Source organism: Aotus nancymaae, unplaced genomic scaffold (genome assembly GCF_030222135.1).
Source record: "Aotus nancymaae isolate 86718 unplaced genomic scaffold, 86718_ANA_hifiasm-v0.15.2.pri h1tg000029l, whole genome shotgun sequence".
Taxonomy (NCBI): Eukaryota; Metazoa; Chordata; class Mammalia; order Primates; family Aotidae; genus Aotus; species Aotus nancymaae.
Window position 1 is genome coordinate 37,623,437 of NW_026988442.1, and position 25,404 is coordinate 37,648,840.

General features: G+C 44.8%; 1 protein-coding gene across 7 annotated transcripts in view; it reads left to right on the forward strand.

The window, feature by feature from the left end:
- The first annotated feature begins 12,332 nt into the window (after positions 1-12,332).
- STX16 (syntaxin 16) overlaps positions 12,333-25,404 on the forward strand; it is a 37,518-nt gene continuing 24,446 nt past the window's right edge. Inside the window, exons 1-2 of one of the 7 annotated variants that reach the window (XM_064382548.1) lie at positions 12,333-13,229; positions 20,695-20,706. In XM_064382548.1, coding sequence (XP_064238618.1) covers positions 13,098-13,229; positions 20,695-20,706 — 144 coding nt within the window. In that variant the 5' untranslated portion in view covers positions 12,333-13,097. The other 6 variants (XM_012467525.3, XM_012467527.3, XM_012467528.3 and 3 more) reach the window with 6 other exon arrangements.

Consider the following 25,404-nt stretch of genomic DNA (forward strand, 5'->3'; position numbering starts at 1 on the left):
TTTTCTCCTGGCATTTCTCTCTCTCTGGGATCGCATTATTTCTTCATTGTTTATTTTCTGATTCCTCCTGCTAGAAAGTGAGTGGGGGGAGGGGAAGGCAGGCATTACACTGGTTTTGTTCATCATTGTATCCTCAGAGTCCGCAACAGCGCCTAGCATGGGATGGGTGAATCTGCTAGAGTTCAACTGGAAAAGTGGAAATAGGAGATATATACATATAAATTATTTTAGGGGATTTGTTACGGAGAATTGGCTTATGCATTTGTGGGAACCGGTGAAGCAGTCTTTGTAAGGCTTTGTCTCAAATCTGATGCTGGTGTCAGGTCCAAAGGACAGGCAGTCGAGAGGAAAGGCAGACATCAAGCAGTGAGAGCAGGAACCCATGGGCACAGGCCAGAGCCCAGGACAGCAGCCTGAAGCCTGTGGTTGTCCACGTTGCCTCCGACCACAGCGGTGAGGCTGTCCTGCGGAAGCCTAGCCCTTCATCACAGAGCTGAACACGTACGCATGGCCGGGAGTGGAAAAGCAGCAAGAAGATGCAGGGGAAGGTTGCGGGTGTCGTGGAAGGTTGCAGGCGTCGTGGCAGGTTGCGGGCATCGTGGAAGGTTGCGGGCGTCGTGGAAGGTTGCGGGCGTCGTGGAAGGTTGCGGGTGTCGTGGCAGGTTGCTCCACTCCAATGAGGTGAGTCAGCAGATCAACAGCAAAGTGTGCCAATTGCAAAACATGGCTGCAGCCTCTCTTGCCTTCTGAATCTTGCAAGAATCTTCCAAGAATCTTCCTTGTGGTCCATCTTAACTGCAAACATGCAGGAAAGAAAATTCCAGGAAATGCAGTTGAGCCTGGCCAAGTGAACAGTCTCTGAAGCCATCATAGGTCCACATCAATGCTGATGGATGGTTTTAGACTAAAGCGTGAGCTCCTTCTCTGTCACACCAATCTCATGGTCCAGCCTCTGCCTGCCCATCAGCCATCTATCCAAAGTCTGCCTTCTCTCCAACACTGCTCAGGTCTCTAAACAGCCAGGCTCATTGAACTGTCCCCTCTGTCCAGAACCCTATTCCTCGTCCATCTGCCTGAATAACCCTCAGCACCTTCTAAGACCCAAGCTTTCAGCAATAGCTCCTTTTGGAGTCATTTCATGTCCAGATACAGTCACAGCCTTAGCTGTGCTCTCCTCTTCGTTCCCCTATCTGGAAACAACTATTATCCACATTTCCCGTGTCTCTTTCCAGAGACAGCCTAGTCATTTACCAACAAAATATATATTTCTTTTTTTTCTCACATGTAAGATATCATACTATATTTTTTTTTTCCTGGATCTTGTGTTTTTTTCTCTTAACACTATATCTCGAAGATCTTTCAAATCAAAATATACAGAGGTTCTTTATTCTTTTTAAAAGTTGTCTGGGATTCCACGTGGGTGGACCAAATTTGTTTAACTCGTTGCTTTTTGCTGGACATTTAAATTGTTTCTCATTTTTCACCAGGATAAACAACACTATAGTGAACATTCTTACACATGCCTAGATCATGCTCCTGCCGACTTCCAGTGCTTTATAGGATTAACATAAATGTCACCTCCTCCATGAAGCCCACCTAAATCTTTCCTAAATTGGGTTGGCTGGTTGCCTCTCTTTGCCTCCTAGGCAGCTACTTTCACTGCAACACTTACCATGAGATATTGATGTGTCTGACTTTCCCTGTGTCTTGTTCATCTGTGGATGTCCAGCACAATTGTACAGTACCTGACACAGAGTAGATATTCAATAAATGTTTGTGAATTGAATATACATCAATTTTAAACCCCTGACTTTTGGGACATCCAAATCTTGCTGCATTCTTCTTCTTCTTTTTTTTTTAGACAGATTCTTGTTCTGTCCCCCAGGCTGTAGTGCAATGGCACAATCTTAGCTCACCGCAAATTCTGCCTCCTGCTTTTCAATTCTCCTGCTTCAGCCTCCCCAGTAGCTGGGATAACAGGTGTCCATCACCACATCAGGCTAATTTTTGTATTTTTAGTAGAGACAGGGTTTCGCCATGTTGGCCAGGCTGGTCTTGAACTTCTGATCTCAGGTAATCCGCCTGCCTCAGCCTCTCAAAGTTTTGGGATTACAGGCACGAGCCACTGCACCCGGCTGCTCCACTCTAATTTATGAGTCCACACCTTGCCCAGGCTGGCACAGATCAGCCAGGCTCACACAGATCACCCAGCCTGGCAGAGATCACCCAGGCTGGCACTGATCAGCCAGGCTCGCACAGATCAGCCAGGCTCACACAGATCAGCCAGGCTCTCTCAACCGCCTTATTCTTAGCCCTGCTTTTTCAGCTTTGCTCCTACTGTTTGCTCTTGTCTGGAACACCCTTCCCTTTCTGAAGCACTTTCCCATCCTTCAAGGCACAGGTCTTCCCTTATGAAAGATGCTTTCATTGAAATATCATCTCTCCCCTTTCTGAACTGCTGCTGCCTTTATAGTCACTTTGGTATATTTTTTCAGGCTCCATTGCTCACTAATTGTTTCCTGTCTGTTGGTTTTGTGTCCCCAGCTAGACTGTGAGTTCTTTGAGAGCAGAACTTCTTTATATAACTCTTGTGTCTCCCACAAGGTGGGGCTCATGGTAGCTACTCCACACTCTGCATTGGTCAATCAACTGGCTCTTTCATGGATTGAGTCAGATCCTGGTACTGACTGTTAAACCTTGTCCCTGGGGCATCACAGAGGTGCAGGAAATCATTGTGCTGAGAACTGTCACAGTAGGAAGCACCCTTAGCTGGGGGAGTCCACGAGAGTGCAGCTCCTCTTATCCTCCTACTGCATCCTGTCTAGATGGGTGCTTCTGCAGGAATGAACCTCTCTACACCACATTTTATCACTCTGAAGTCTTTGTGGACCCCCAGAATACCTATCTATAGAAGTCTCTCCTTTGGAAGACACAGATAACACATGTCTTGGGTCCCCGGCTCCTAGAATAGCTGGCTCCTCCGGAGAAATGGAGCACCCAGAGAGAATCAAATGAGACTCACGCAGACCCCCATCCAGTCATATTTCTAGAGATAATGTGACACAGATGTGACTCAATCAGCCTTGATTTCTATCAAAAAGACATGAGGACTGGGCGTGATTGTTCACGCCTGAAATCCCAGCACTTTGGGTGGCTGAGGCGAGTGAATCACTTGAGGTCAGGAGTTCGAGACCAGCCTGGCCAACATGGTGAAACCGCCATCTCTACTAAAATACAAAAAATTAGCCGGACGTGGTAGCACGCGCCTATAACCCTAGCTACTGGGGAGGCTGTGGCAGGAGAATCGCTTGAACCCGGGAGGTGGAGGTTGCAGTGAGCTGAGATCACGCTGCTGCATTCCAGCCTATGTGACAGAGCAAGATCCTACCTTTAAAAAAATAAATAAATAAAAAGACATGAGGAAGACTGTCGATTTGGCTCATGCCTGTAATCAGCACTTTGGGAGGCTAAGGAGGGCGGATCACCTGAGGTCAGGAGTTCAAGACCAGCCTGGCCAACATGGAGAAACCCCATTTCTACTAAAAAATACAAAAATTAGCCGAGCGTGGTGGTGCATGCTACTCCTCGCTCCTCGGGAGCTTGAGGCAGGAGAATTGCCTGAACTCAGGAGGCAGAGGTTGCAGTGAGCCTCACGCCACTGCACTCCAGCCTGGGCAACAGAGCGAGACTCCATCTCAAAAAAAAAAAAAAAAAAAAAAAAATTAAATTAAATTTAAAAAAAGAGAGACAGTGTTTGTCAGTAACAATCCAGCCTTGAGGCTCAAAGCTGTTTAGACGCCGGCTAAGGATGAGTCGCTGTTCACAAGCAGGTGGCATGCGTGCGCTGATAGGAGGTGCAAAATCCAGTGGATTTTTTTTCTTGCATTTTTTTTGTCCTTGGTTTACACAACCTTCTCATTAACCCAAATATCCCTCAAGGCATTGAGCTTATGGCATCTGACTACAGCAGCAGCCTCTAAAGACACCGACTCCTGCTCCCCGACACATTCAGTCATGCACAAAGAGTGAGCACTTCTTTGGTGACAGGCAAAGCAGGTGCCGAGATGGGGGGCCAGCGCCCACCCAGCCTGTGCTCCCCACCCAGTGAAGGAGAGTGATATGAAGAGAGCTCAGTGTGAGGTGGGCGGCAGAGCCCCCGAGCCAGGTGACAACACTGCGCTCTGTGCGCCAATAAACAACAGTGACTGATGTGTGCTGGGGAAGACGGAGTGGGGATGGTGAGATCACCAGTGATATCAGAGCTTGATTGTGAGAGGCGAGTGAGAATTTTCCAGGAGAAAGGGGTGGGAGTAAAGGAAGATCTTCAAGGTAGAGCATGTTAAAAGTTAAAAAGATAGAAGGCCGGGTGCAGAGGCTCACACCTGTAATCCCAGCAATTTGGGAGGCCGAGGCAGGCAGATCACTTGAGGTCGGGAGTTCAAGACTAGCTTGGCCAACATGGCAAAACCCCGTCTTTACTGAAAATACAAAAATTAGCCTGGTGTGGTGCCGCACACCTGTAATCTCAGCTACTTGGGAGGCTGAGGCGGGAGAATCACTTGAAACCGGGAAGCGGAGGTTGCAGTGAGCCAAGATCACTCCATTGCACTCCAGCCTAGGCGACAGAGTGAGATATGGTCTCAAAAGAAAAAAAAAAAAAAAGATAGAAGCACAGAGTATGCAGAGAATGTTCTACAGGATTCAAGGCGGGGGTGGCTGGAAAGACCCTGGACACATCCAGCTTTGACAGCAAAGTTAAAGAGTTAATTTTTTCTAGTAGGCAGTGGAAGAAAAAGCAGGTATCTAATCAGGAAAGGAATGTGAACAGACTGAGATTTTTAGAAAGGTGATGGTTTGGAGAGCATTCCACACCAGGGTCCAGCACTGGAGGTGTGTCGACCAGCTAGACAGCCTGCTGTGAGTTTCCAGGCAAGAGTCGTGATAAGAACAGGGAAGATGGAGGCCGGGCGTGGTGGCTCACGCCTGTAATCCAAGCACTTTGGAGGCCAAGGCAGGCAGATCACCTGAGGTCGGGAGTTCAAGACCAGCCTGACCAACATGGTGAAATTCCGTCAAAAAAACAAACAAACAAACAAAAAAAAACAGGGAAGATGGAGAGGAGAGCAGACTGTTGATATTTAGGATGCAGAATCTATCACACTGTGGTCCTGAGTGGTGTATTGGTAGATGGTGGGGGCAAATGGGAGCAAGGATGGTGAATCATGCCAAAAGTTCTATTTAGGGGTGCCACTGAAAGATAAGGAATACAGGAGAAAGAGGAGCATGCTCAGACAGGCAGCCAGTGGTTCACTGTTGAGCGTGTAAGACACTCAGGTGGCTCCGTGCAGTGGAAAATCCACATGGATGCTCAGAATGAGAGGCAGAGTGTGTGCAGGAGGGACATAGGTAGGCGGGACCTGCCACGATGGGTAGGTAAAAGGTAACAGAAAAACAAGGACTTAACATTGGGGAAAATCAACATTTGGGAGCTGGGCCTCAGAGAGATTATGAAGGAGGAGAACCAGGCATGACCAAAGTTCCAGAAGCCAGAGGAATGCGTTTGAACAAGAGGCATACGGTAGTGTGCAAACAGCACAGCGTGGATTGAAAATGGGCCCCAGGCAGAAATCTGGTGTATGTGAGCACCCAGCATCGCTTTCCTTGATTCCAACATACCGATTTCAAAAGAGACGAGCTTGCAGTCCATTTTGTTTGGGTGGATCGGACCCTGCCACCCTCCCTGAGTTCAGAAGTGGCCACGTGACTGCAGCCTGACTCAGGTGATGATCACTACTTTCTGGCTAAGTTTACAATTTCAGGATACCAGCTCACACCTGCAATTCCAGCACTTTGAAAGCCCCAAGGCAGGTGGATAGTTTGAGCCCAGGAGTTTGAGACCAGCCTGGGCAACATGATGAAACCCCATCTCTACGAAAGTATAAAAAATTATGGTCAGGTGCTGTAGCTCATGCCTGTAATCCCAGCACTTTGGGAGGCTGAGGTGGGTGGATTGTTTGAGTCCAGGAATTCAAGACCACCCTGGACCCTGTCCCTACTAAAAATATGAAACTTAGCGGGGTGTAGTGGCACACGTCTGTGGTCCCAGCTACTTGCAGGCCAAAGTGGGAGACTCATTTGAGGTCGCAGTGAGCTGTGATAGCACCACAGTACTCCAGCCTGGGTAAGAGAGTGAGACCCTGTCTAAAAAAAAAAAAAGAAGTATAAAAATTATAAAAATTTACCCAGGCATGGTGGTGCATGCCTATAGTCCCAGATACTGGGGAAGCTAAAGGGGGAGAATCACCTAAGCCTGGGAGGTTGAGGCTTCAGTGAGCTGTGATTGTGTCACTGCATTCTAGCTTGGGAGACAGAGTAAGACCCTGGCTAAAAAAAAAATAGAATTTAGAGATAGGATGTGACTCATGACAGGCTAACAGGAGTCAATTCTAGGACTTTTGAAACCACTGGGAAAGAGAAGTGTTCAGTCTTTTGGGGTTGCTGTCCTGTGAGATGCCAGGGCAGAGCTTCCAGAGAGCAATCTGCCACCTCCTGGGGTTCATTGGCTTGAGAATGTAACCAGCACAGAGGAAGGAAGAGCTGAGGGCTTGACACTCCTTGATGATATTTTCCCCCCTCTGGATCCAGCTACACCTGGATGTTTGAATTATTTGGGCCAACACATTTGCTTTGAAGCTTAACTCCATTTGATTTGGGTTCTATCCCTTGTGACCAAAGGAGTCTTGAGCCATGCATGGCCACGTAGCTGATAGGAGGCTGCTGGCTGCACAAGCAGCATCTGGAGAAGGCCGGAGCCAGCCCTGCGCCTGCACATCACACAAACCACCACGAGCAGGTCAGTGGTTATGGCCATGGGAAAAAAGACTAGAAAGGAGTGAGTTGGCGGTGTTTCAATACCTGCTAGCGGACAAACACAATGATTTCCTTTATGTTTTTCAGGGGTTGAGTCATCCAGGTCAGTCCTGGCTTGGCACATTAACTTATTGTTCCGGCCAAGGGAGATGGTTAAGATGGGAGGGTTGATTTATTTGAGTACATATGTGTCAACATCATCCTGGAAAAAAAAAGTAGTAAAATGCAGATATGCTTTGCTGGCATGTGCTGTGACCCAAGAGACCTCTTCTTGGCCTCAAACACCAAAAGCCACGATGTTAGACATTGTTTCAGTCTTGAACTTGACCAAGCATGGGCAGGCACCTGGTATGATGGTGACGTAGGTAACCTGGGAGAGGACAGTCCTCTTCCCATACCTTGGACAAGGTAGGAAGATTACTTCCTATTGAGTGGTCTGAGACAAGAGTGGTGAGAAGGAGCCAGTTATTCGAAGAACCCAGGAAGGAGGGCATAGCAGGTGCTAAGGAGGTGTGAGGAACAGTGAGAGGGCCAGTGTGGCTGAAAAGGGGTGAGTGAGGGGACAGGGAACTGCCCTACTCTCTCCACCCATTTTGAGTCTTGACTGTCTGGTGTTCTCTAGCACTTAATACATTTAATCTCACCTTTTGTGCATCAATCCATCCATTCATTCATCCATTCTGCAAACATTTATTACAGCTGACAGTAGGGGCGCTAAGTCCTGAAGGAAGGGTTAACCAAGCAGAAGGGGCAAGACCCACCCCCCCACCTCCTCCCACCAGGCAGAGAAAGGCCTGTGAGCCAAGTCCTGGAAAGAAAAAAGCTCACCATTTGGGTAGGGCCTGTTGGGCAGGGCTTTGAGTGCCCAGGAGGCACTCCACCAAGTGGAGAGCATAGAAAACCTAAATGCAGAACTCCAAGAAATACTGATATATGAAAAAAAATTGTAATGAAATCCATGATTCTGGAATAAATCAGATCTAGTCTTATACTATATTCTAATACAGCTAAGTGGTAGCAGGGACTGAAGATTTAAGAGAAAGTAAGGGGAGAAACACTTAAGATGGAGACTATTCCATCAATTCGCTTCATTTTTTTTCTGCCAACCAAGAAAAGACCATCATTAGTTAATATTAGTGATGCCCAGCTTGGTTCAGCTTAGAGAGCACCTGTTTTCTGCTGAGCGTCATTTGAGATCGGCTGGCATGGGCCAGAGGGAGCTGTTTCATGGCCTCAATCAGGCAGTGACATGATCAGATTTGTGCTTTGGAAAGGTCACTGAAGCTGCGGGATGAGAAGGGAAGGATGGGTGGTTGTTAGCAGGCTGCTGGAAAAATCTACATGATGAGAACCAGAATTTGGACAGAGACAGTAGAGATGTAAATTCCCTGAAGGCAAGAGTTTTGCTCTGTTTCATTCTTTTAGCAGTGCCTGGCAAGAGATAGACACAGCCACTGGTACATTTTTAGAAATGCCTACTGTATTGAATTGTCTGATAGTAAAAGCTACTGGAGTCCAGACAGAACAAAACTGTTGCCTCTCTCCGGAGTCTTCCTTCTTGGAAGAAGCGTCATAGCTGAAGATAGACCCAGATTGGGAATTTTCTGTTGTTGGAAATACTCAAGGTTTTGAGGAACTATCTGGGGACACAGAACATACAACTCCTGTTACCTGAACCTGGCCCCACATCTGCCTGTTATGTCAGATCTGTGCAGACAAGACACGCGTTAGGCTTGGGGGCTTTTGCTGTTTGATAAATGAACAACTGTCTTTCTATAGGTAAGAGAAAGGCCAATGTTAAAAAGTGTCTTTGAGACTGTTTAACCCCCTCTTCCACATGAGAATGCATTGCAGACACATCTGGATTCCCAAGCTCCAGAACAAGAATCTTGGAAATGTGCTTAGATTTCCAAGTGTTCAGTTCTCAATACCATGGCATTCTCTTTGGAGTTTATGATGCCTTCCAGGGAGAGCAGAGCCCACAGGAGCTTTCCAACAGCAAGACTACTGTTGTAATAAATGACATTGCCCATTTGTGGAGCACTTACTCTATGCTGAACTCCTATGAGGGCTTCACGAGTCCTCATTTAAATTGTTTTCACCAAAGGGTGTGTCCCCCACTGCTGGCCTGTTGTGCTAACCATCCCCTCTCAGTACTTGAAAACCTGCCTCTGTCCCCAGCCATGGCTTGGCTTCATTGGGGTTCCCTTCTGCACTGAATAAGATGACAAGAAAACAATGAAACACTTGTCCCCGAAAATGACTTATTGGATTCGTTGGCAAAATGTTTGTTAGAAAGTGGGTATGAAACCCAAGAAACAGAACACTGAGCCTCACCAAGCCCGAGGAGTATTACAGAATCCTAGCCCAGGCCAAGAATGAGTCACAGTGAAAGCTTTTAGAGTGTAAGACCATCAACCTGGATTTCAATTCCAGGGAAACACATACTTGGCCTTGGCGGAATGCTTTAAAAAAAAAAAATTGGCCAGGTGGAGTGGCTTATGCCTGTAATCCTAGCACTTTGGGAGGCCGAGGCAGGCAGATCACCTGAGGTTAAGAGTTAGAGACCAGCCTGGCCAACATGGTGAAAACCCATCTCTACTAAAAATACAAAAAATTAGCCAGGAATGGTGGCGTGCACCTGTAATCCCAGCTACTCAGGAGGCCGAGGTGGGAGAATCGCTTGAACCTGGAAGGCGGAGGTTGCAGTGAGCCGAGATTGCTCCATTCCACTCCAGCCTGAGCAACAAGAGCAAAACTCCTTCTCAAAAAAAAAAAAAAGAAAGAAAGAAAAAGAAAATCAAGCTTAAGCCACTTGACAGGAAAATAAAACAGCCAACGAACATTCAAATGTAATGATTTACATCCTTCCCAGCTCCCTTCCAGTGTGGGTCAGGGAGAACACGGACATGGCAGCAGCCAGGGGTGCATGCCCTGTCTGAGCTTCCTCTTCATTAGCACTATTTCAGGCACACAAGCCCATACCTAGACACAGCCTAGTTATAGCTGCACAGTGCTACCTTTAGGCTGCTATGCTTGTTTCTTGGATTTTCATGACCTCCCTGCTGTTGGACTCTTGGGTTGCTTGGGGTGGCTGTTTTGGGAATACGAGGATTTTTCTTCCATTATTTATGTGTGCAAGCAGTGTTCATTTCACTCAAAGAAATGGAAGCTTGATTGATTTCCTAAATGTAAGAATGAGATTGTCCTGTAATAAATATTTAAGACTGACCAGGAAAGGCGACCACCATCTGCTGAAACACAAGACCAGGAATTACTCTGTTAAGCTTCCTGAACGGAGAGAATGAATGAATAACCATCCTATAGAACATTTGTTCAGCACCTGGTAGTTTACAAAGCGTTTTCACTTATCTTATTTGATCTTCACCATAACCCCAGAGAGGTAGACAGGGCACGGATTACCAGGATTATGAAAAACTCACATTTTTTTTTCTTTCTTAACAGATAAGGGCTCTAAAGGCTTAAAGTCACTAGAGGGAGGTCAGAGAGGTTGGGGATTCAATCTCGGGTCTCTCATTCATTTATGCACATATTTAAAAAATGTTTATCCCGAGCCTGTTCCCAGCCAGATGAGATGGCAGTGGGTACAAAGATGAATAAAACACCGTCCCTGCGTAGGAAGAAGATCAGGTTCTAGCCTGGGGGAGAGCGGCAGGAAAAGTAAACAAGTCCCACTGCTTTGCGAGGTGATGAGAGCTGGGGAGATAGAACAGCGTGGAGACCATGTTTCTAATCTGATTCTCCTCCAGACGACCAGCTCAGCTGTTATTTACAAATACCTGTCCCCTGAAGCGAGGGTGGGGGGAGGGTGACAGGGAGCTTGGCCGTGCGACTGGGGTCAGAGCTTGCTGGGGGGATCTGCTGTGGTGCGAGGACACAACTAGCCCTTATGGGCAAATATTTCCCCGGGCGCTGCGCTAAGCACACGGGCTCCCAGAATTTCCCTCCCCAGTCCTTTGTCTTCGGAGGGGCCGTCTGCGCTCCCCTGCAGCCCGCAGCCCCGCCCGAAAGGCTGCCGCTGTCTGCGAGCCCGCGCGGCGGCCGGTCCCCCTGTCGCCTGAATCTTCCACCGCCGCGAAGCGTCCCCGGGCGAGCGCCCTGCTCTCCGCGCAGCGCGGAAGCCAAATCCGGTCCTCGCAGTGAACCCCCCAGCACCTGCTCGCGGCTCTCTCCATTTTCTGTGGGTTTCGTTGTTTGCGTTTTACTTGCCTCAATGGACATATTTCACATTCATTTTTAGTTGCACAATGAACGCGCGGGAACATTCTCCGTGCGAGAAAAAGCACATGGGGGCGGTCACCAGCGCTTCCCCCGGTCGCCTGGGGGTCCCGCCCACGTCCCACGGGTGCTGCAGTCTCTGGGCGAGCCGCGTCTCCCCGGGAGGGCGCCACTCCGCTTTGCAGGTGCTCAGCACCCGGCAAACACTCGGAACACACACACGTGTGTAAAGTTTGTTCCACGCAGAAACAAAGGACGCATGGGAGCCGCTTCTGGGACCGCGGTCCTTTGTTGGAACCCCACGGCGGAGCCCGGAGAGGGGAAGCCGGCCCTGCACAGGCCCGGGGCCCGCACGGCTCTGAGCCCCCGACCCGTTCGGGCCGCGCGCTGGGTCAGGCCCTGGGGCTCGGGCCTCCCGAGGGGCTCCGGGCCGCACCTGGGCTTCCGTGGCGGGGCGGCCGCCTGTTTCTGGGCCCCTGCTCGACCCGGCCCCGCGGAGCCACCGCCCCAACCCCGCTGACCTGGCCCGGGGCGGCAAGCCGAGGTGCGCAAGGTGCAGGGCCAGGGAGCAGCAGGGAACAGAGTTTTTCTTGGGGGTTAGGGGGGTGGGAGGTGTCAAAGTTTTCGGGGAACTTTTCCACTTGAGATTCCACGACCCTGCAGTGCCCCCTACAGAAAGCGGCAGCCGGGGAGGGCGGGCGCCCCCGACGAGGGGGGCCCGGAGCTCTCGCTTCCTTTTTTTCTTTTTCTCCTGGTTGTTTTTCGGATACATCTTTTTTCAGAGTTAAAAAAAAAGAGCGAGCGCCGCCGCCTGCAGTGGAGCGTGCTCGGCCTGCAGAGGCAGTCGTCTCCAACTTTTCCTCTCCCGCTCCAACTCCCCGCGCCCAAAACTTCGGCTCCAGGGGAACCCAAATTTGCCTCCCGCACAACTTCCACTCTAATGCAGGGGCCAAAGACCCTGGCAGCAGTTTGCAGCATGGGGGCCACGCTCCCCAGGCTTGGGCCTGCTCGCTGGCCTATTCCTAGTGTCTGGGCCCAGTTGGGGAAGGCGAAACGGGGCGCTCGAGGAGCAGCCCGCGAGAGGGCGGAACACTCCCGCGCCCCGGGGCATGGGGGCAGGGAGCTCCCGCGCCCGGAACGTTGCGAGCAAGGCTTCCGAGCGTCGCAGGGGGGCACTCGCGAGGGACGGACAGGAAGAGGGCCAGGGGGGACGCCAGAACCCGGACCACAGCACGGAAACGGCCCGGGGCTGAGCTGCTGTCAGATCCGGGGATGGAGGGAGCCGGAGAAGAGGAGTGAGAAGGCCGGGGAGGCAGGCCCTGCTGTCCTCTTGCAGGCCGGCAGCCTGCTGGCAGTGGAGGACCAGGCCGCCCAGGAAAGGAAGGGGTCAGGAGGTCGGGCAGAGCCTCAGCAGGCTCAGACAAGGCCCGGCCCAAGAAGGGAGCTGCAGGCGCCCTGGTGTTCAGGGCCCAGGCCTTGCACCGGTTGTCCAAAGACTGCCTAGGCCAGGCCTCTGGTCGGGAAACTGAGTCACAGCCAGACCTCAGGGCACGGCCTAGACGCTTACGAGCCAAGTTAGGGGTAGAGAGCAAGGACCTTCGGGGGTCTCAGGGAGTAGGGGGCTTCAGGGCCTCCCAGTGCAGAGCCGGATTGGCGAGTTAGACGCTTGTAGATCCAAGGTTGGATTGGGGTGGGGTCTCTGGGACGTTGGCTCGCTACTCAAGGATTGGGGGGATTCAAGTGCTTAGAGATCGAAGTCTGGCCCTGGGTAGGGGGAGTCAGACAATTGGAAAACCTAGGTAGTTATTTGGGGAGGGGTCTTTGCGCTTTGGCGAAGCGCAAAGCTGCGCCTTTTTGGCTTGAGGCCTGAGGCCTCGTCGAGAAGCTTCTGTGAAAGGGTGGGCCGGCCGGGCCAAGAGAAAGAAAGTGAATAAATCAGGACTATAAGTGGGCGGGGGGCCCTGAGAGGGGGTCACAAAGGGTGAGACATGGCCACCAGGCGTTTAACCGACGCTTTCTTGTTGTTGCGGAATAATTCCATCCAAAACCGGCAGCTGTTAGCCGAGCAAGTGAGTAGTCACACCACCTCCAGCCCTCTGCATTCACGTAGCATTGCTGCGGTGAGTCTCCCGGCGGCCTCTCCGACACACGCACGGTGTGCACTGCGGCTCTGCCTGTCTGTCTGTCTCTGTCTGTCTCTCTGTTTAAAAAAAGAATATAAGAATAATAAGATTAAGAATAATAAGATCTCTTGGCTAGACTCAGGGGGCATCTGTATCCCTGGAGGGGGAAGCGGTGCTACGAGGCCGCAGCTCCACCTCTGCCTGGTCCTCTCCTCACTTCCGCAGCACCCCCACCCCCCGCAACCCCCGCCTTGGCGTCACTGCGCGACGGGCCGCCTGTAATTTACATATGTTTTAACGCTAACATTGGGAGACAGTGAGGCTTTCTGAAGCCTTTTTGTTTCGTTTTGTTTGAGGCTCCCCTCCCCCCCAATAGTGAGCCTCAGTTTGGTCCTAATAGCTGGGTCGCGGGATCGTAGACCCAAATCCTTGCAACTAAACGACTCCCTCCCCCCAAAGAGGAAGGAGTTGTGTTGTTGTTTTGTTTTTTTTCTGCCCGTTTTCTTTTAACGGCTTCGCAGCCCTCTGTGTGGCCATGTTCCCTATGAGTAATTGCTTCACTGTTCTTCCTGGGGGCTTGCGTTTGTGAGACTCAAGGTGCTAGCCTCTTTACTTTCCATTTCCCAGACGGGAAATTAAGCTTTCCTCTCCATTCGAACTTTTTGTAAAAAGCCTCAGGTATATGTGAAAATTAACCCCCTAAAATAGCACTTTCTTTTTTAAATTAACCAGAACCAAAGTTTACCAGTAGCGTTTTTTTAAGGGTGGTCCTGGAAAAATTACTGTTTTTTATCATTAATTTTCTCTTTGTGAGCCTCAGTTTACTGCTATGTTAAATAAGGGGCGAGTCTAGATGATCTATACAAGACAGTGATCATTAGCTCTGTAATGTCTTAAGTTGCAAAGTGAAGTTAGGGAACGGGCTACCTGCTGTAGGCAGGCTGGTCTTGAATAGAAGCAGCGTTGGAGCAGGTGGGGAATAGCCCAGGACCACATTTTTGGGGATTGATTATACTTGAAATAGGCAATTTTGGAAACCCCACATTTATTTAACCTCTTAGGGACTGTATTGCCAGTTCATTTTTTTTATTACTTTATCTAAATGCTTAAGAAAAATTATGCCTTATGTCATGATTATCATGTCTACAAAGACAGTTTTTCCTTTTTGTAAGTCACAAGTGGAAAATGTCTTTGGCCGTATCACTCATAGAAAAGTGATTTTAAGCCATGTAAGCGGTTTCAGGAATAAAAGCATGTACACTCAGGTCAAAAAAGTGTAGAAACAGGGACAGGGCATGTGCGAGATTTCAATTAAGAAGTCGAAGGGTTTTTTTTGGTTTTTTTTTACATTTATAAACTGAAAGGAATGGCATTATATTGAAATAAATGTAAAGATGTCTGGTAGCATAGAAACGGGCTAATTCTAGTGCTGATTTTAAAGATTATACAGAAATCAGCCAAGAAATAGAGTAGAGATTGGATGAATACAATTCATCAATGGAACTTGAGTAACATAAAATAAGAACTGCATGTTCCTTAAATGACTTGATTTTGTGCTGCCTCAAAAACAGCTGAAACTCATTAAGATTTCTAAGGTATCAGTTTTAATTGATTGAAAAACATATTGTTTATTTTTCAATTTTTAATCATTAAGTTTCAGAATATCCTGAACCTTTGGGTAACATGAGGTTTTTCTGTTTTTGTTTTTTTAACCATTAAGTGAGGCAGTTTAAAAACCTAGTAGCTGAGCCTGGAAGCTTTTTAAAAGTGCATCTCTGAATCAAACCACTTTAGAAAATTATTTTCTAAGTTAGGCAATTTTTAAAAAATATTTAAGCTAAACAAAATAATTAAAAATGGATAGCTAAAGTATACAGTTTGAAAAACATGTCAGGATATATACAGATATATTTAGCTAACTCAGTTTTTTGAAAATAGATTTCTAAACCCAACTAAAAATACGTTTCTAAGTCAGAACATTAAAAAATGTTTTCTCAATGTTGTACCATTGAAAATGTTTATATTAGTCTGACCATTTAGAAATCCTCAGATCATTGAAAGCAGTCATATAATTTAAAATATCCTTATAGTCAGTTCATACTGTCTAAAATATAGGTATTACAGTCTCACACATAGTTTGCCCAAATTAAATTTAAAAAGAAAACACAGATATATATTTTTTAATTGTGTGTGTTTTAAAAAAGATGACATGTCATAAATTTCTCAAGTGTTTAGGGGCGAAGTGTTAAATCTTCACTTTGTTTACAGGTGATTATGAAATCTGTTTCTGCACACAATACGGCAAAATGCTAACAGGACTAAGTAGAGGTTACGATTTTTTTTTCAACTTTTCTGGAAGTTGGAAAAGCTTTATAAACATTTTGGAGCAAAAGCCATGTCCAACACAATTTGTAAAAACTGTATTAACTCTTAGCAATCCTTTTCACTGCATATCTAGCTCATAAAAAATTTAAAGCCTCTGTTTCTGACTTATAAATTTCAAAGCCATGTAGCAAATCAAACAATACAGTACCTAACATTTTGAATATGGACTCGGTATTAGGTGACATTAAGGAACTATTAATTAAATTAATTATAATAAATTAAATTTGCTAATTTTATTAGAGATGTCTAGTGAAATGTTTAGTGGTGAAACGTGGAGGTGTCTTAACCCCTCCAAAAATAGAAGAAGCAATTAAGGCAGATCGTTACTCATTGTTGAGTCTAGTGATGAGTATGTAAGGGACATTTTACCATTTTATAGGCTTTTCTGCATGTTTGAAAATTTTTAAGTAGAAACTTAAATATATTTGTTATAGTAAGTTAAAAAGAGACAATTTGTAAATATATTTCTAACACTCAGGCAATTTAAAAGGAAGTAACTAAACCTGAGATTAGCTTAATTAAAAAAATAACCTGGAATTTTAAGTTTCTAATTGGAAGAAAAGGCTTTGATCTTGATGCATTTGATACAAACTAAAAATATGCCTACAATAAAAGACTTTTTAAAAAAAAAATTATAATCCTAAATTTTGACATCTTTATTTGAGGAAAAAGCTGCAGAAATTGATTGCAGAGTAGTGTGTATCTCACACCTCAAAGCAAAGCACACCTAAAACCGCGTTAAACATGCATTTTTTTGCATCCTAGTTTGAGGGAAAAGATGTTGGTTGCTGTGGTGGAAGCTGTGCGTGCATACAGGGTTTTACAGCATTCAGGCAAATATGTCAAATAGGAGTTTAAGGAGGAATACGCAGTGACCAGATAAACACGACTTCTCACTGGCCAAAAGGGACCTAAAGGTCATTTGGCCCAGCGTCTCCATTTGTGATAACCCCTTATGCCTGTCTTCTTTGGCCACGTTCTGTGACAATGATGGGCAATGCTAACAGCTCCATGAGTTTTGCCACCAAAACGTCTTTGCCTGTTAATCCCAACTATTTGTGTCCTGGGGTCCTGCTTTTAGTTCTGTCCCCTAGGGTCTTCCTTCTGTCTGGTAATCCCACAGCCTTGTTACCCAGAGTTCTTTCCAGGCTTAGCAGTCCCAGCTCAGAGTGGTTCAGTTTCTTTCCTATAAATGATGTTTAGTTTTTCTGTATCCTTTTTAAAGTTCAGCACCCAGAACTGAACAAAATTCTACTTTTTGTGTTCTTAGTGGTGTTAATGTTAGTAAAACTAATTGTTAAAAACAGACTGGGGTTTGACTTCATACACTCCTAACAAAATGCAGTTGTATTTCTCACGCATTTTGCTCTGGCCTCAGTTTTGAGTGCCCCGTCACGTTCATGCCTCAGGGCAGCATGAAATAAAGGAAAGAGCACTGAGAATTGAATCTGAGAATTGAGGCCTAAGTCCTGTTCTGCTGCAGGCTCAGAATGTGTCCTTAGGCAAGCTTTTCATCTTTTTAAACATCTTTTACCTCATTTGTAAATTTAGGGGTTTGAGTTAGATGATTTCTAGTGGCCCTATCAATTCAACAGTATTTTCTCAACTTCTGTTTTAATACATTGTTTCTCTTGACTTTTGCTTTAATTTGAAAAGGAGAAATTCATAGTCAACAGTGTTGTGGCTGTCAGTCCAAGGTTACTGACAAAACTCCTTAGAAGTAGCCCCAGTACTGTGCAGAAGTACCTTTCACATTATTATACCAGCCAAGGGCAGGTTTTAAGGTAGCAGCTCATTCAAGCAGCTTGACTTTAGGAAACTGAAATGGATTTATGAAGCTAAACAATCATTAAAAAAAAAATTGTAAAGTCAGAAATGAATGAAAGATAGATGTTAAGATGCTCCTCTGATCTGATGAAATTCTGCGGGGATTTGTGTGGTTACCTTCGATCGCCTGGAATGGATCTGGTATGAGGGCTGGAGCTACTTTGTTACTGTTTACTGCCTAATCTATACTCTGCTTTAAAATAATGCATAATCCATAATTGGAAGCTAGAGTTAATTGGTCTTAGATTTCTATAATTGGAAGCTAGAGTTAATTGGTCTTAGATTAGTTTGAAACTTAAGCACATTATTTTTAATAAAATGTGTGCTTTAGGAAAAAAAAAAGAAATTAAGGATTAACTATGGTTATAGGAAACCTGAAGTCCCTATTCAGGCTTGACTACATTATTAGCTAAGATTTCTGGAGAATTTACTATGTGCCTGGCTCTGGGCTAACCCCTTTCCATATGTAAGCTCAGCTCAGCTTCATAGTGCTCTATCAAATAAGTACTATTGTTTTTCTCAGATACAGATAAGAAAACATTTTAGAGGAGGTAGGAAACTGGCCCAGGGTCACCCACCTGATGGGTTGGGGGCTGTGACTGGAACTCTGGCAAACCTGGCTTCAGAGCCCCTTGCTCCCCTCCTGGGCCATTCTGGTGTTGGCTGCATTTTCAGAACTTGTGCTGCAGATCCTGGATAATGGAAGGACCTACTGTTTTAAAACAATTTTTTTTTTTTCTTGCAGTAGGCTAGCATCTTTCTTTATCTCACTTTACAACCTTACATAGTCAGTTTTAACTTGCAGATTGAAGGCTCTAAGTTTTAGTTCAAGCTGAGTCTGTTGGAAAATTAGTTCTGTCGTTAGAATCCAAGTATGAAATCATTATATATTTCTCTTTAGATCTACTTGCTTTTCTGCTTTTAAAGATTCCATGGGAGCAGTGAGGCTTACTTTGAGAATAAGGGTACTTTGTTGGATAAAAGTGAAGCAAACTTTTATTTTGGCAGTAACGGAAATAAAGTAAATATCACTATAGCATAGACCTGTGTTTCCAACTCATTTTGCTCAACTTTTCCAGACTTCCTGAGTAAACACAGATGGGTTTCCACTTATTTTTCAGTTTTATGTAGAAAGTTCTTTAGACTATAAATTCCACATGCTGCTTGGAGTTTTCAGTATTTGCTTGATTGCATGCCATTGGCAGGTCAGAAACCTAGATTTAGACATTATGAAGATTTAGAAGGTGATGATGTGGAGTAACGTGTTTTCATTTGGCTGTATTTTGGTCTTTCCTGATGGTAATTCTAAATGTTTTAATTCAGGTCTTGACTAAATTTCCTGGTAATTTGGTGGCAGGCAGAGTTTTGAAAGCCTTCTATTTTTAAGTAGCAGAGTAGTGGGGAGGGTCTTTGAAAAGGTGACTTGAATTTAATATTCCTGATGTGGTGGTAGCTGCCTATCACAAGTAATTCCCCGAATTGTTAATAAAATTAGAGAGGCTGGAGGGTGGGGTGGAAAGAGACCTGAACCACCTGGGTCTGTCCCCATTCTGACCATTAACAAGCTCTGTAGCTTCCAGCAATGCAGTTCTACATTTTGAAGCTTAGTTTTCTTATTTGTAAGAAAAGAATTATTTCTAGCCTTAGAATCCCATGATTCTGATTTCACCTCTTATCAACTAATAATTGTAGAAATCAGAAGACCAGGGTGTGTGTGCTCCGTTAATAATCCAAGAGCATAGGCACATGTGCCACAGAGATTTTAACGGTGACTTAATAGTACATCGTTCACAAATTAAATGCCAAGGAGCCGCTGCAGAATAGGAAGGAGACTAAGATACTCAAGTTAGGGGTTTTGTTGTGCAACATGTTTTATTAATAAAAGATTTCAATATTCTCTTAATGTTAAGCTTTTAAAAAATAAAAAAAAAATTCTTTGTAAAGTAAAAGGTAATTAAATCAGATTTCCATTTGATACTATCTTTATTAATATCGTCTAGTACTACTATTATGGCAGGGTGTGTATATAGATAGAGTTCTTTTTTGCTGTCATAGCAAATTACGGAAGGAATGAAGAGGATTTTCAGCTTTCTATAATGTCATCTAATTGAATTTTTACATGGAGTAAAGTTTGATTACATTTTTATTGCTATCATTGTTTAACAATATTTTGACCCTGATAGAGCAGCTTCATTTATACTATTAATTTTTGAATAAGCTATTTTTTTATTTTCTAAATTTACTGCTAACCATAAAAAAACACAGTTGATTGTTGAATTTCACCACTAATTATTTCAGTGATCAATACTGTACCAAAAAAAAAACCTAGTCGTTTAGATTATCTGTCATTAGTAAATGTCTGTCCAGAAGATAGAGTTCCATGTTGATCTGAAAAAGAATCTTTAGTTTTAAATTGAAACTTAACCCTCTGGTGTCATGCTTCTCCCTTCCCACTCCCCTTAAAAGAAAAAAATTATTCTTACCTTTTGTTTTGTCTTGTTTGCTTGCTTTTATAAGAGCTTTATACATAACTGTGCTTTCTAGCTAATAATAATACATACCAAGAAATGGTAAAGAGTTTTTCTTTTATTTTGCCACCTGTGTCTCTCTCCGGGAAAGAGTGGTTTCTCAGCTCTCTTATTATCAGGGATGGAGCCGTGTCTGCAGGATGTAATTTGCAGAGGCCTTACATATGTGGTCACTCACATGTTATCTGAATACAGCTCAGACAATTTTTGTGGGTCGTTCATTTTTTAAATTTTGTTGCATTTGCAGGTCTGATTTACATGTTAAAATATACATTTATTTGATATGATAAAATTACATTGTAGCTCTGCTCACTTATTTTCCTAAGGAAAATTTAAAATATGGTATTGTATATGATATTTGGTATTTATGAAACACATTAACAGCATATTTTAGTGAAACTAAAGCAAGTTTGTTTTTTATGTTTCCAGTGTATTTTAATATTTACAACCATTTTTTGCTTGTTTAAATCCTAGCTCATTTTCAAAACAACCACAGTAAATAAAAATAAAAGCATATATTGATTTTTAAGCTTATTTTTAAAAAGGAAGATCAAAAGGAGTTTTTTTTTAATGCCTTGCTTAGTGGAGCTTTATATTTAGTCAGCTTAAAATTTCAGTGATTTTCTCAACTGACCATGCCTTGTCTGTCTGTCTGTCCCATGCTGCTTTCTTTTTGCTTTCCCTAACTGGATGGGACTGATGGGAACAACATGTCTCTTCAGGAGCTGGACGAGGTATTGTGTTTTGAATATTTTTATATGTTGAGTAATTTGAGTTTATAAAATACCTGCTTTTCCTGAAGTCTTTGCTCATATATAAAATGCTAAGAGCTTATAACTATTTTAGCATTTGTTTTCATTACTTTATAATTGCTTTTAACAGTTTAATATTTAAAATTTAATATATTTTTCACACCATGTGAACTGATGATTTGGAAAAGGCTTTGGGAACATTGTTTACTACTCTTGGGAAAGTGTCTCAACTTTAGAAGCAGTAAAGGTTGAACACTTTTTTCAAGAAGCCAGAATGTTTTGGGAATTATGTCTGTAGCTTCCTGATTTCTGAGAGATGAGTCGTGCACTTGCTCGTGTAGACAGTATAGAAGGTCAGGGTGTCTGTGAAGGCCCTAAATGAGAAGGACTGTAGCCATGGCAACTGTGGGAGGGTCTTCCTGGTCACTCCTGTCTGGAATGAAATGACACCCTGTGGATGCACCTGGAGCTATTGTCACCTGGGCCCAGTTGTGCATCTCCTAGCTGGGGGAGCCTCTGACCTTTTTATTAGCTAGTAGCATCTTGCCCAGACAGTGGAGAGAGTAAATATTCAAAGCACTTTATTTTAGTAGCCCTAGTAAAAAGATTGAGAAAAAATAAGGTTAAACTGTTGTTAATGTTTGCGTCTGTGTCTGTTTCAGCATTGAAGGGGTAAGAATGTTTTTCCTGAGTGTAGACCTTTTACATAGAGTAATGGAGAGGTGAGGGTGGTTCTTGTTTGTTTTAATTTAGAAGTGAGAAGAGTAAAGTAGGATTAGGATCACTGTTTTTAAAACCAGTGGGGTCCTAACTAGTAGATTGAGATCTACCTATAAATTCTAAAAACCTTAACTACTAGCCGGGCATGGTGGCTCACGCCTCTAATCTCAGCACTTTGGGAGACTGAGGCGGGCGGATCACGAGGTCAGGAGTTCGAGACCAGCCTGGCCAATATGGTGAAACCTTATCGCTACTAAAAAAATATGAAAAAAAATTAGCTGGGCATGGTGGCGTGTGCCTGTAGTCCCAGCTACTCGGGAGGCTGAGGCAGGAGAATTGCTTGACAACCAGGAGGTGGAGGTTGCAGTGAGCCGAGATTGAGCCACTGCATTCCAGCCTGGGAAACAGAGTGAGACTCTGTCTCAAAAAAAAAACCAAAAAAAACTTCTTGATAATAACAACAAAATGAGCACAGCCTAAATATCCTTCATTGGGAACTGGTTAAATAAATTGTGTGGCATCTCTGATCCTCTGCAACGGGTACATAGTGAGGCTCACCATGAGAGCTGCAGTGAAATGAGCCCCAGACACGTGGCAGAGTAGAAAGACCCAGATGCAGAGTAGCATGAGTAATGTGATTCCTGTTCCTTTTTGTTTTTTTCAGGAATAATAACTCATATTTATGCTTGCGTGTGCTTAAAAAATTCCTGAAAAGACACATAAGAAACCGTTAACAGTGGATACACTCCAAGAAACATCTGGGATAGAAGAGAAACTTCCTTTCTATTGCAAACCCTTTTCTTAGGGTGGATATGCATTTTTAAACATGTGCATGTATACTTTGCCACTAAAAACAATTAGTTTAAATAAAAAACAACCACTTAGCTGGTAGCTGACTGAGCCAGGTGTCATGATCATGCCTGCGTGGGGGTTTCCTGTCCCTGTCCCATTCAGGAACTCACTGCCAGCATACCATCTGGGCACTGGGCCCTGGAGAGGGCCCAGCTCACACACATGAAGGTAGGGATCTCTGGAGTACAGTGGAAGTGGATGGATTTGCTGACCAGTCTTTAAAAATGTTAAGGCTTAGGGGCTTGGAGAACAGGCATTCTGTGTTAAAACAGATGTTGCTCCTGGCTGAACAGTTTGAAGATATGGAGCTTATGACCTCAAAAGAAGTGTATAGGGTGCGGAGGAGGGTAACAAATTATGGAGCCACTTAGGCTGAAGAAGCATTTGAATAATGTTCCAAGGAGGGGCACATAAGTGGTCATAATTACTTCAGGTCTGCGGTCTGAACCAATTTCCAGTCTTTTCTACTTCCTTTTTCAGGCAGCAAGTTCCAGAAACTGGCTACTCACTGCATGAACTTGGCAGGCCCTCTTGATCTTCTTATGCTTCACCTCTGAGGGCTTAAAAGGGAGTCTTCGGGCTCCGTGATCAGAGGCCCTGCTCAGAGAGCACCGTCTCCCCCACACGCACCCCAGTGCTGTCAGAAATGCAGGCTGCTGCCTCAGCATGGGCGCCCATGGGCTCCTCATTTCTTTGTGTGTTTCACTTGCCCCTTTTGCTCTTTTGTGCAGCACCATTGTCTTTTTCGTGAAGTGTGGCTTCCAGAATTGTCTGTGACGTACATTTTATTTACCTCGTTCATTCATTCCACTCGTTTCTTGTTGGCTCACTCAGCTGGTTGTGATTGTGCGTTCAGGACTCTGCAGTGTCAGGTACTGGCCTAGGAGCTGGGGGTGTGGTTGGGGACAGTGTCCAGAGGCTTCTTTGAAGCTGAAGCATGCCTTTGCATTGGTGTCTCCTGGACATAGTAAACACCCAGCTCCAGAGTGGATTAGATGGTAGCCACCACTTTATAGGTGAGGCTTGAGCAAATGTCCCTGAGTGCGTATCACTGGCGCCCCCACTTGCTCAGAGGCTTCTTGCAGTCTGTCCATGTTTGATTGTCATTCTCCTCCTCCAGCCTAAGTACTCTGGAGATGTCACTTTTCCTTCTCAGAAAACACTAAGTAAGCTGTTCCCTGAGGAGGCAGCTGAGCCCACCCTTGGTTCTTTTACCTAGGGAAGTGTCTGGCCCTCTCCTTCACTCTCTGTCTTCAGTCTACTTCCCATCTTATGACAAAGAAATCCCCCACGTTTGGGAGTTTTTAAATTCGAGATAAGAATTGTTTTTAAAATCAGAAGATACAAATGTTAAGCCCTCAAACCATACTTCCTGAGGACGGGTGATTGGTGCCCATCTGGGAGACGCTGGGCCGGGCCCCAGTGTCCGTGTTGGTAAAGTAGGGAGTGGCACTCCTCTGAAGGATTGTTATTGGGACCGGCCTGAGCCAGGCCAGTGGCAGTGCTCAGTACAGTGCGCAGAGAAGGCAGGGAGGGACGGATTGCTCCCTTTTTCTTCTCCCAAGAGTGTATATGTTACTTGAGAAAAAAGAAAAATCCACACTGACAACAGTATCAGGGTGATGTGATTCTCAAGTGTTTTATCTCTATATTTTTTATACCATTTTCTTTGTTTATTTTTATTTATTTTTTTGAGACAGTCTTGCTCTCTTGCCCAGGCTAGAGTGCAGTGGTGTGATCTCAGCTTACTGCAACCTCCAACTGCTGGGTTCAAGCAATTCTGCCTCAGCCTCCGAAGTAGCTGGGACTACAGGTGTGCGCCACCACGCCTGGCTAGTTGTTTTTTGTATTTTTTAGTAGAGAGGGGGTTTTGCTATGTTGCCCAGGCTGGCCTCGAACTCCTGAGCTCAAGTGATCTGCCCGCCATTGCCTCCCAAATTGCTAGGATTACAGTTGTGAGCCACCACGCCCATCCTATACCATTTTAAAAGTATATATTTTGACCATTTATTAATTTCATAATCAGAAAAAGTAAGCATTATTTTAAAATTAACACAGGTTTAGAAAAATGTAGTGCTGACATCACTTTTTTCTTTTATCCACATGCTTGTTTCTTTCTCCAGCAACTGAGATTTCCTAAGCCTAATTGTCTTATTAGCAAAGTGCTCTGACTTTATCATACATACTCCCAGAGTTTTACCTGGAAGTGTGAGTTGCCAGTCTCTTGATTTTCAGTGTCCCTTCTGGACTTTTTAAATGTTCATTGCCATAGATAGTACAGAATTATCAGTATTGTTCTCAATACCAATGTGTTATGGCTAAGCTTAGTTGATTTTTTTAGATGGGCAGGGGGTGTATCTGACTTTTCCAGTCTCCACAGAGCCTTTCCTAGTTCTGTAGTCTTAGGCTACACTAAATCAGCCTTCAGGGAAAGGCAGGGTTTTTAATAGTAGAAGGGCCGTAGATTTGGAACAGCTAGATTTATGAGAGAGAGTGTGTATGTTCCTTCCATAGATCGAGAACTTGTCCATACTGGCTGGTACTCTTTAAAGGGACAAATGTCAATATCTAAAGTGGATCAAGAGCAAAAGATCCCTTTAGTGAGACTGGCAGGAGAGCAATTGGGCTGTGCTGTTTTGAACATCTGTTGAAATTTTTTTGCATTTCTCTCAGGAAGGATGACTCTAGGTTAGGCTAGTGGACCCTAGTAAGTTCTTGGAGAGAGGAACTACATATCAAAGAGACAAGAATTCTTAATTCTCTTAAGTACAATTTTTATTTTTAAAATATGAAGGATTTTTTACTTTAGAAGCACAAATTTATTAATTTTTAATTTTTTTGAGATGGAATTTCGCTCTTGTTGCCCAGCAATCTTGGCTCACCACAACCTCTGCCTCCCAGGTTCAAGCAATTCTGCCTCAGCCTCCCAAGTAGCTGGGATTACAGGTGCCCACCACCACACCTGGCTAATTTTTTGTATTTTTCATAGAGACGGGGTTTCTCCATTTTGGTCAGGCTGGTCTCGAACTCCCGACCTCAGGTGATACGCCCCTCCCCCCTCAGTCTCCTAAAGTGCCGGGATTACAGGCATAAACCACGGTGCCTGGC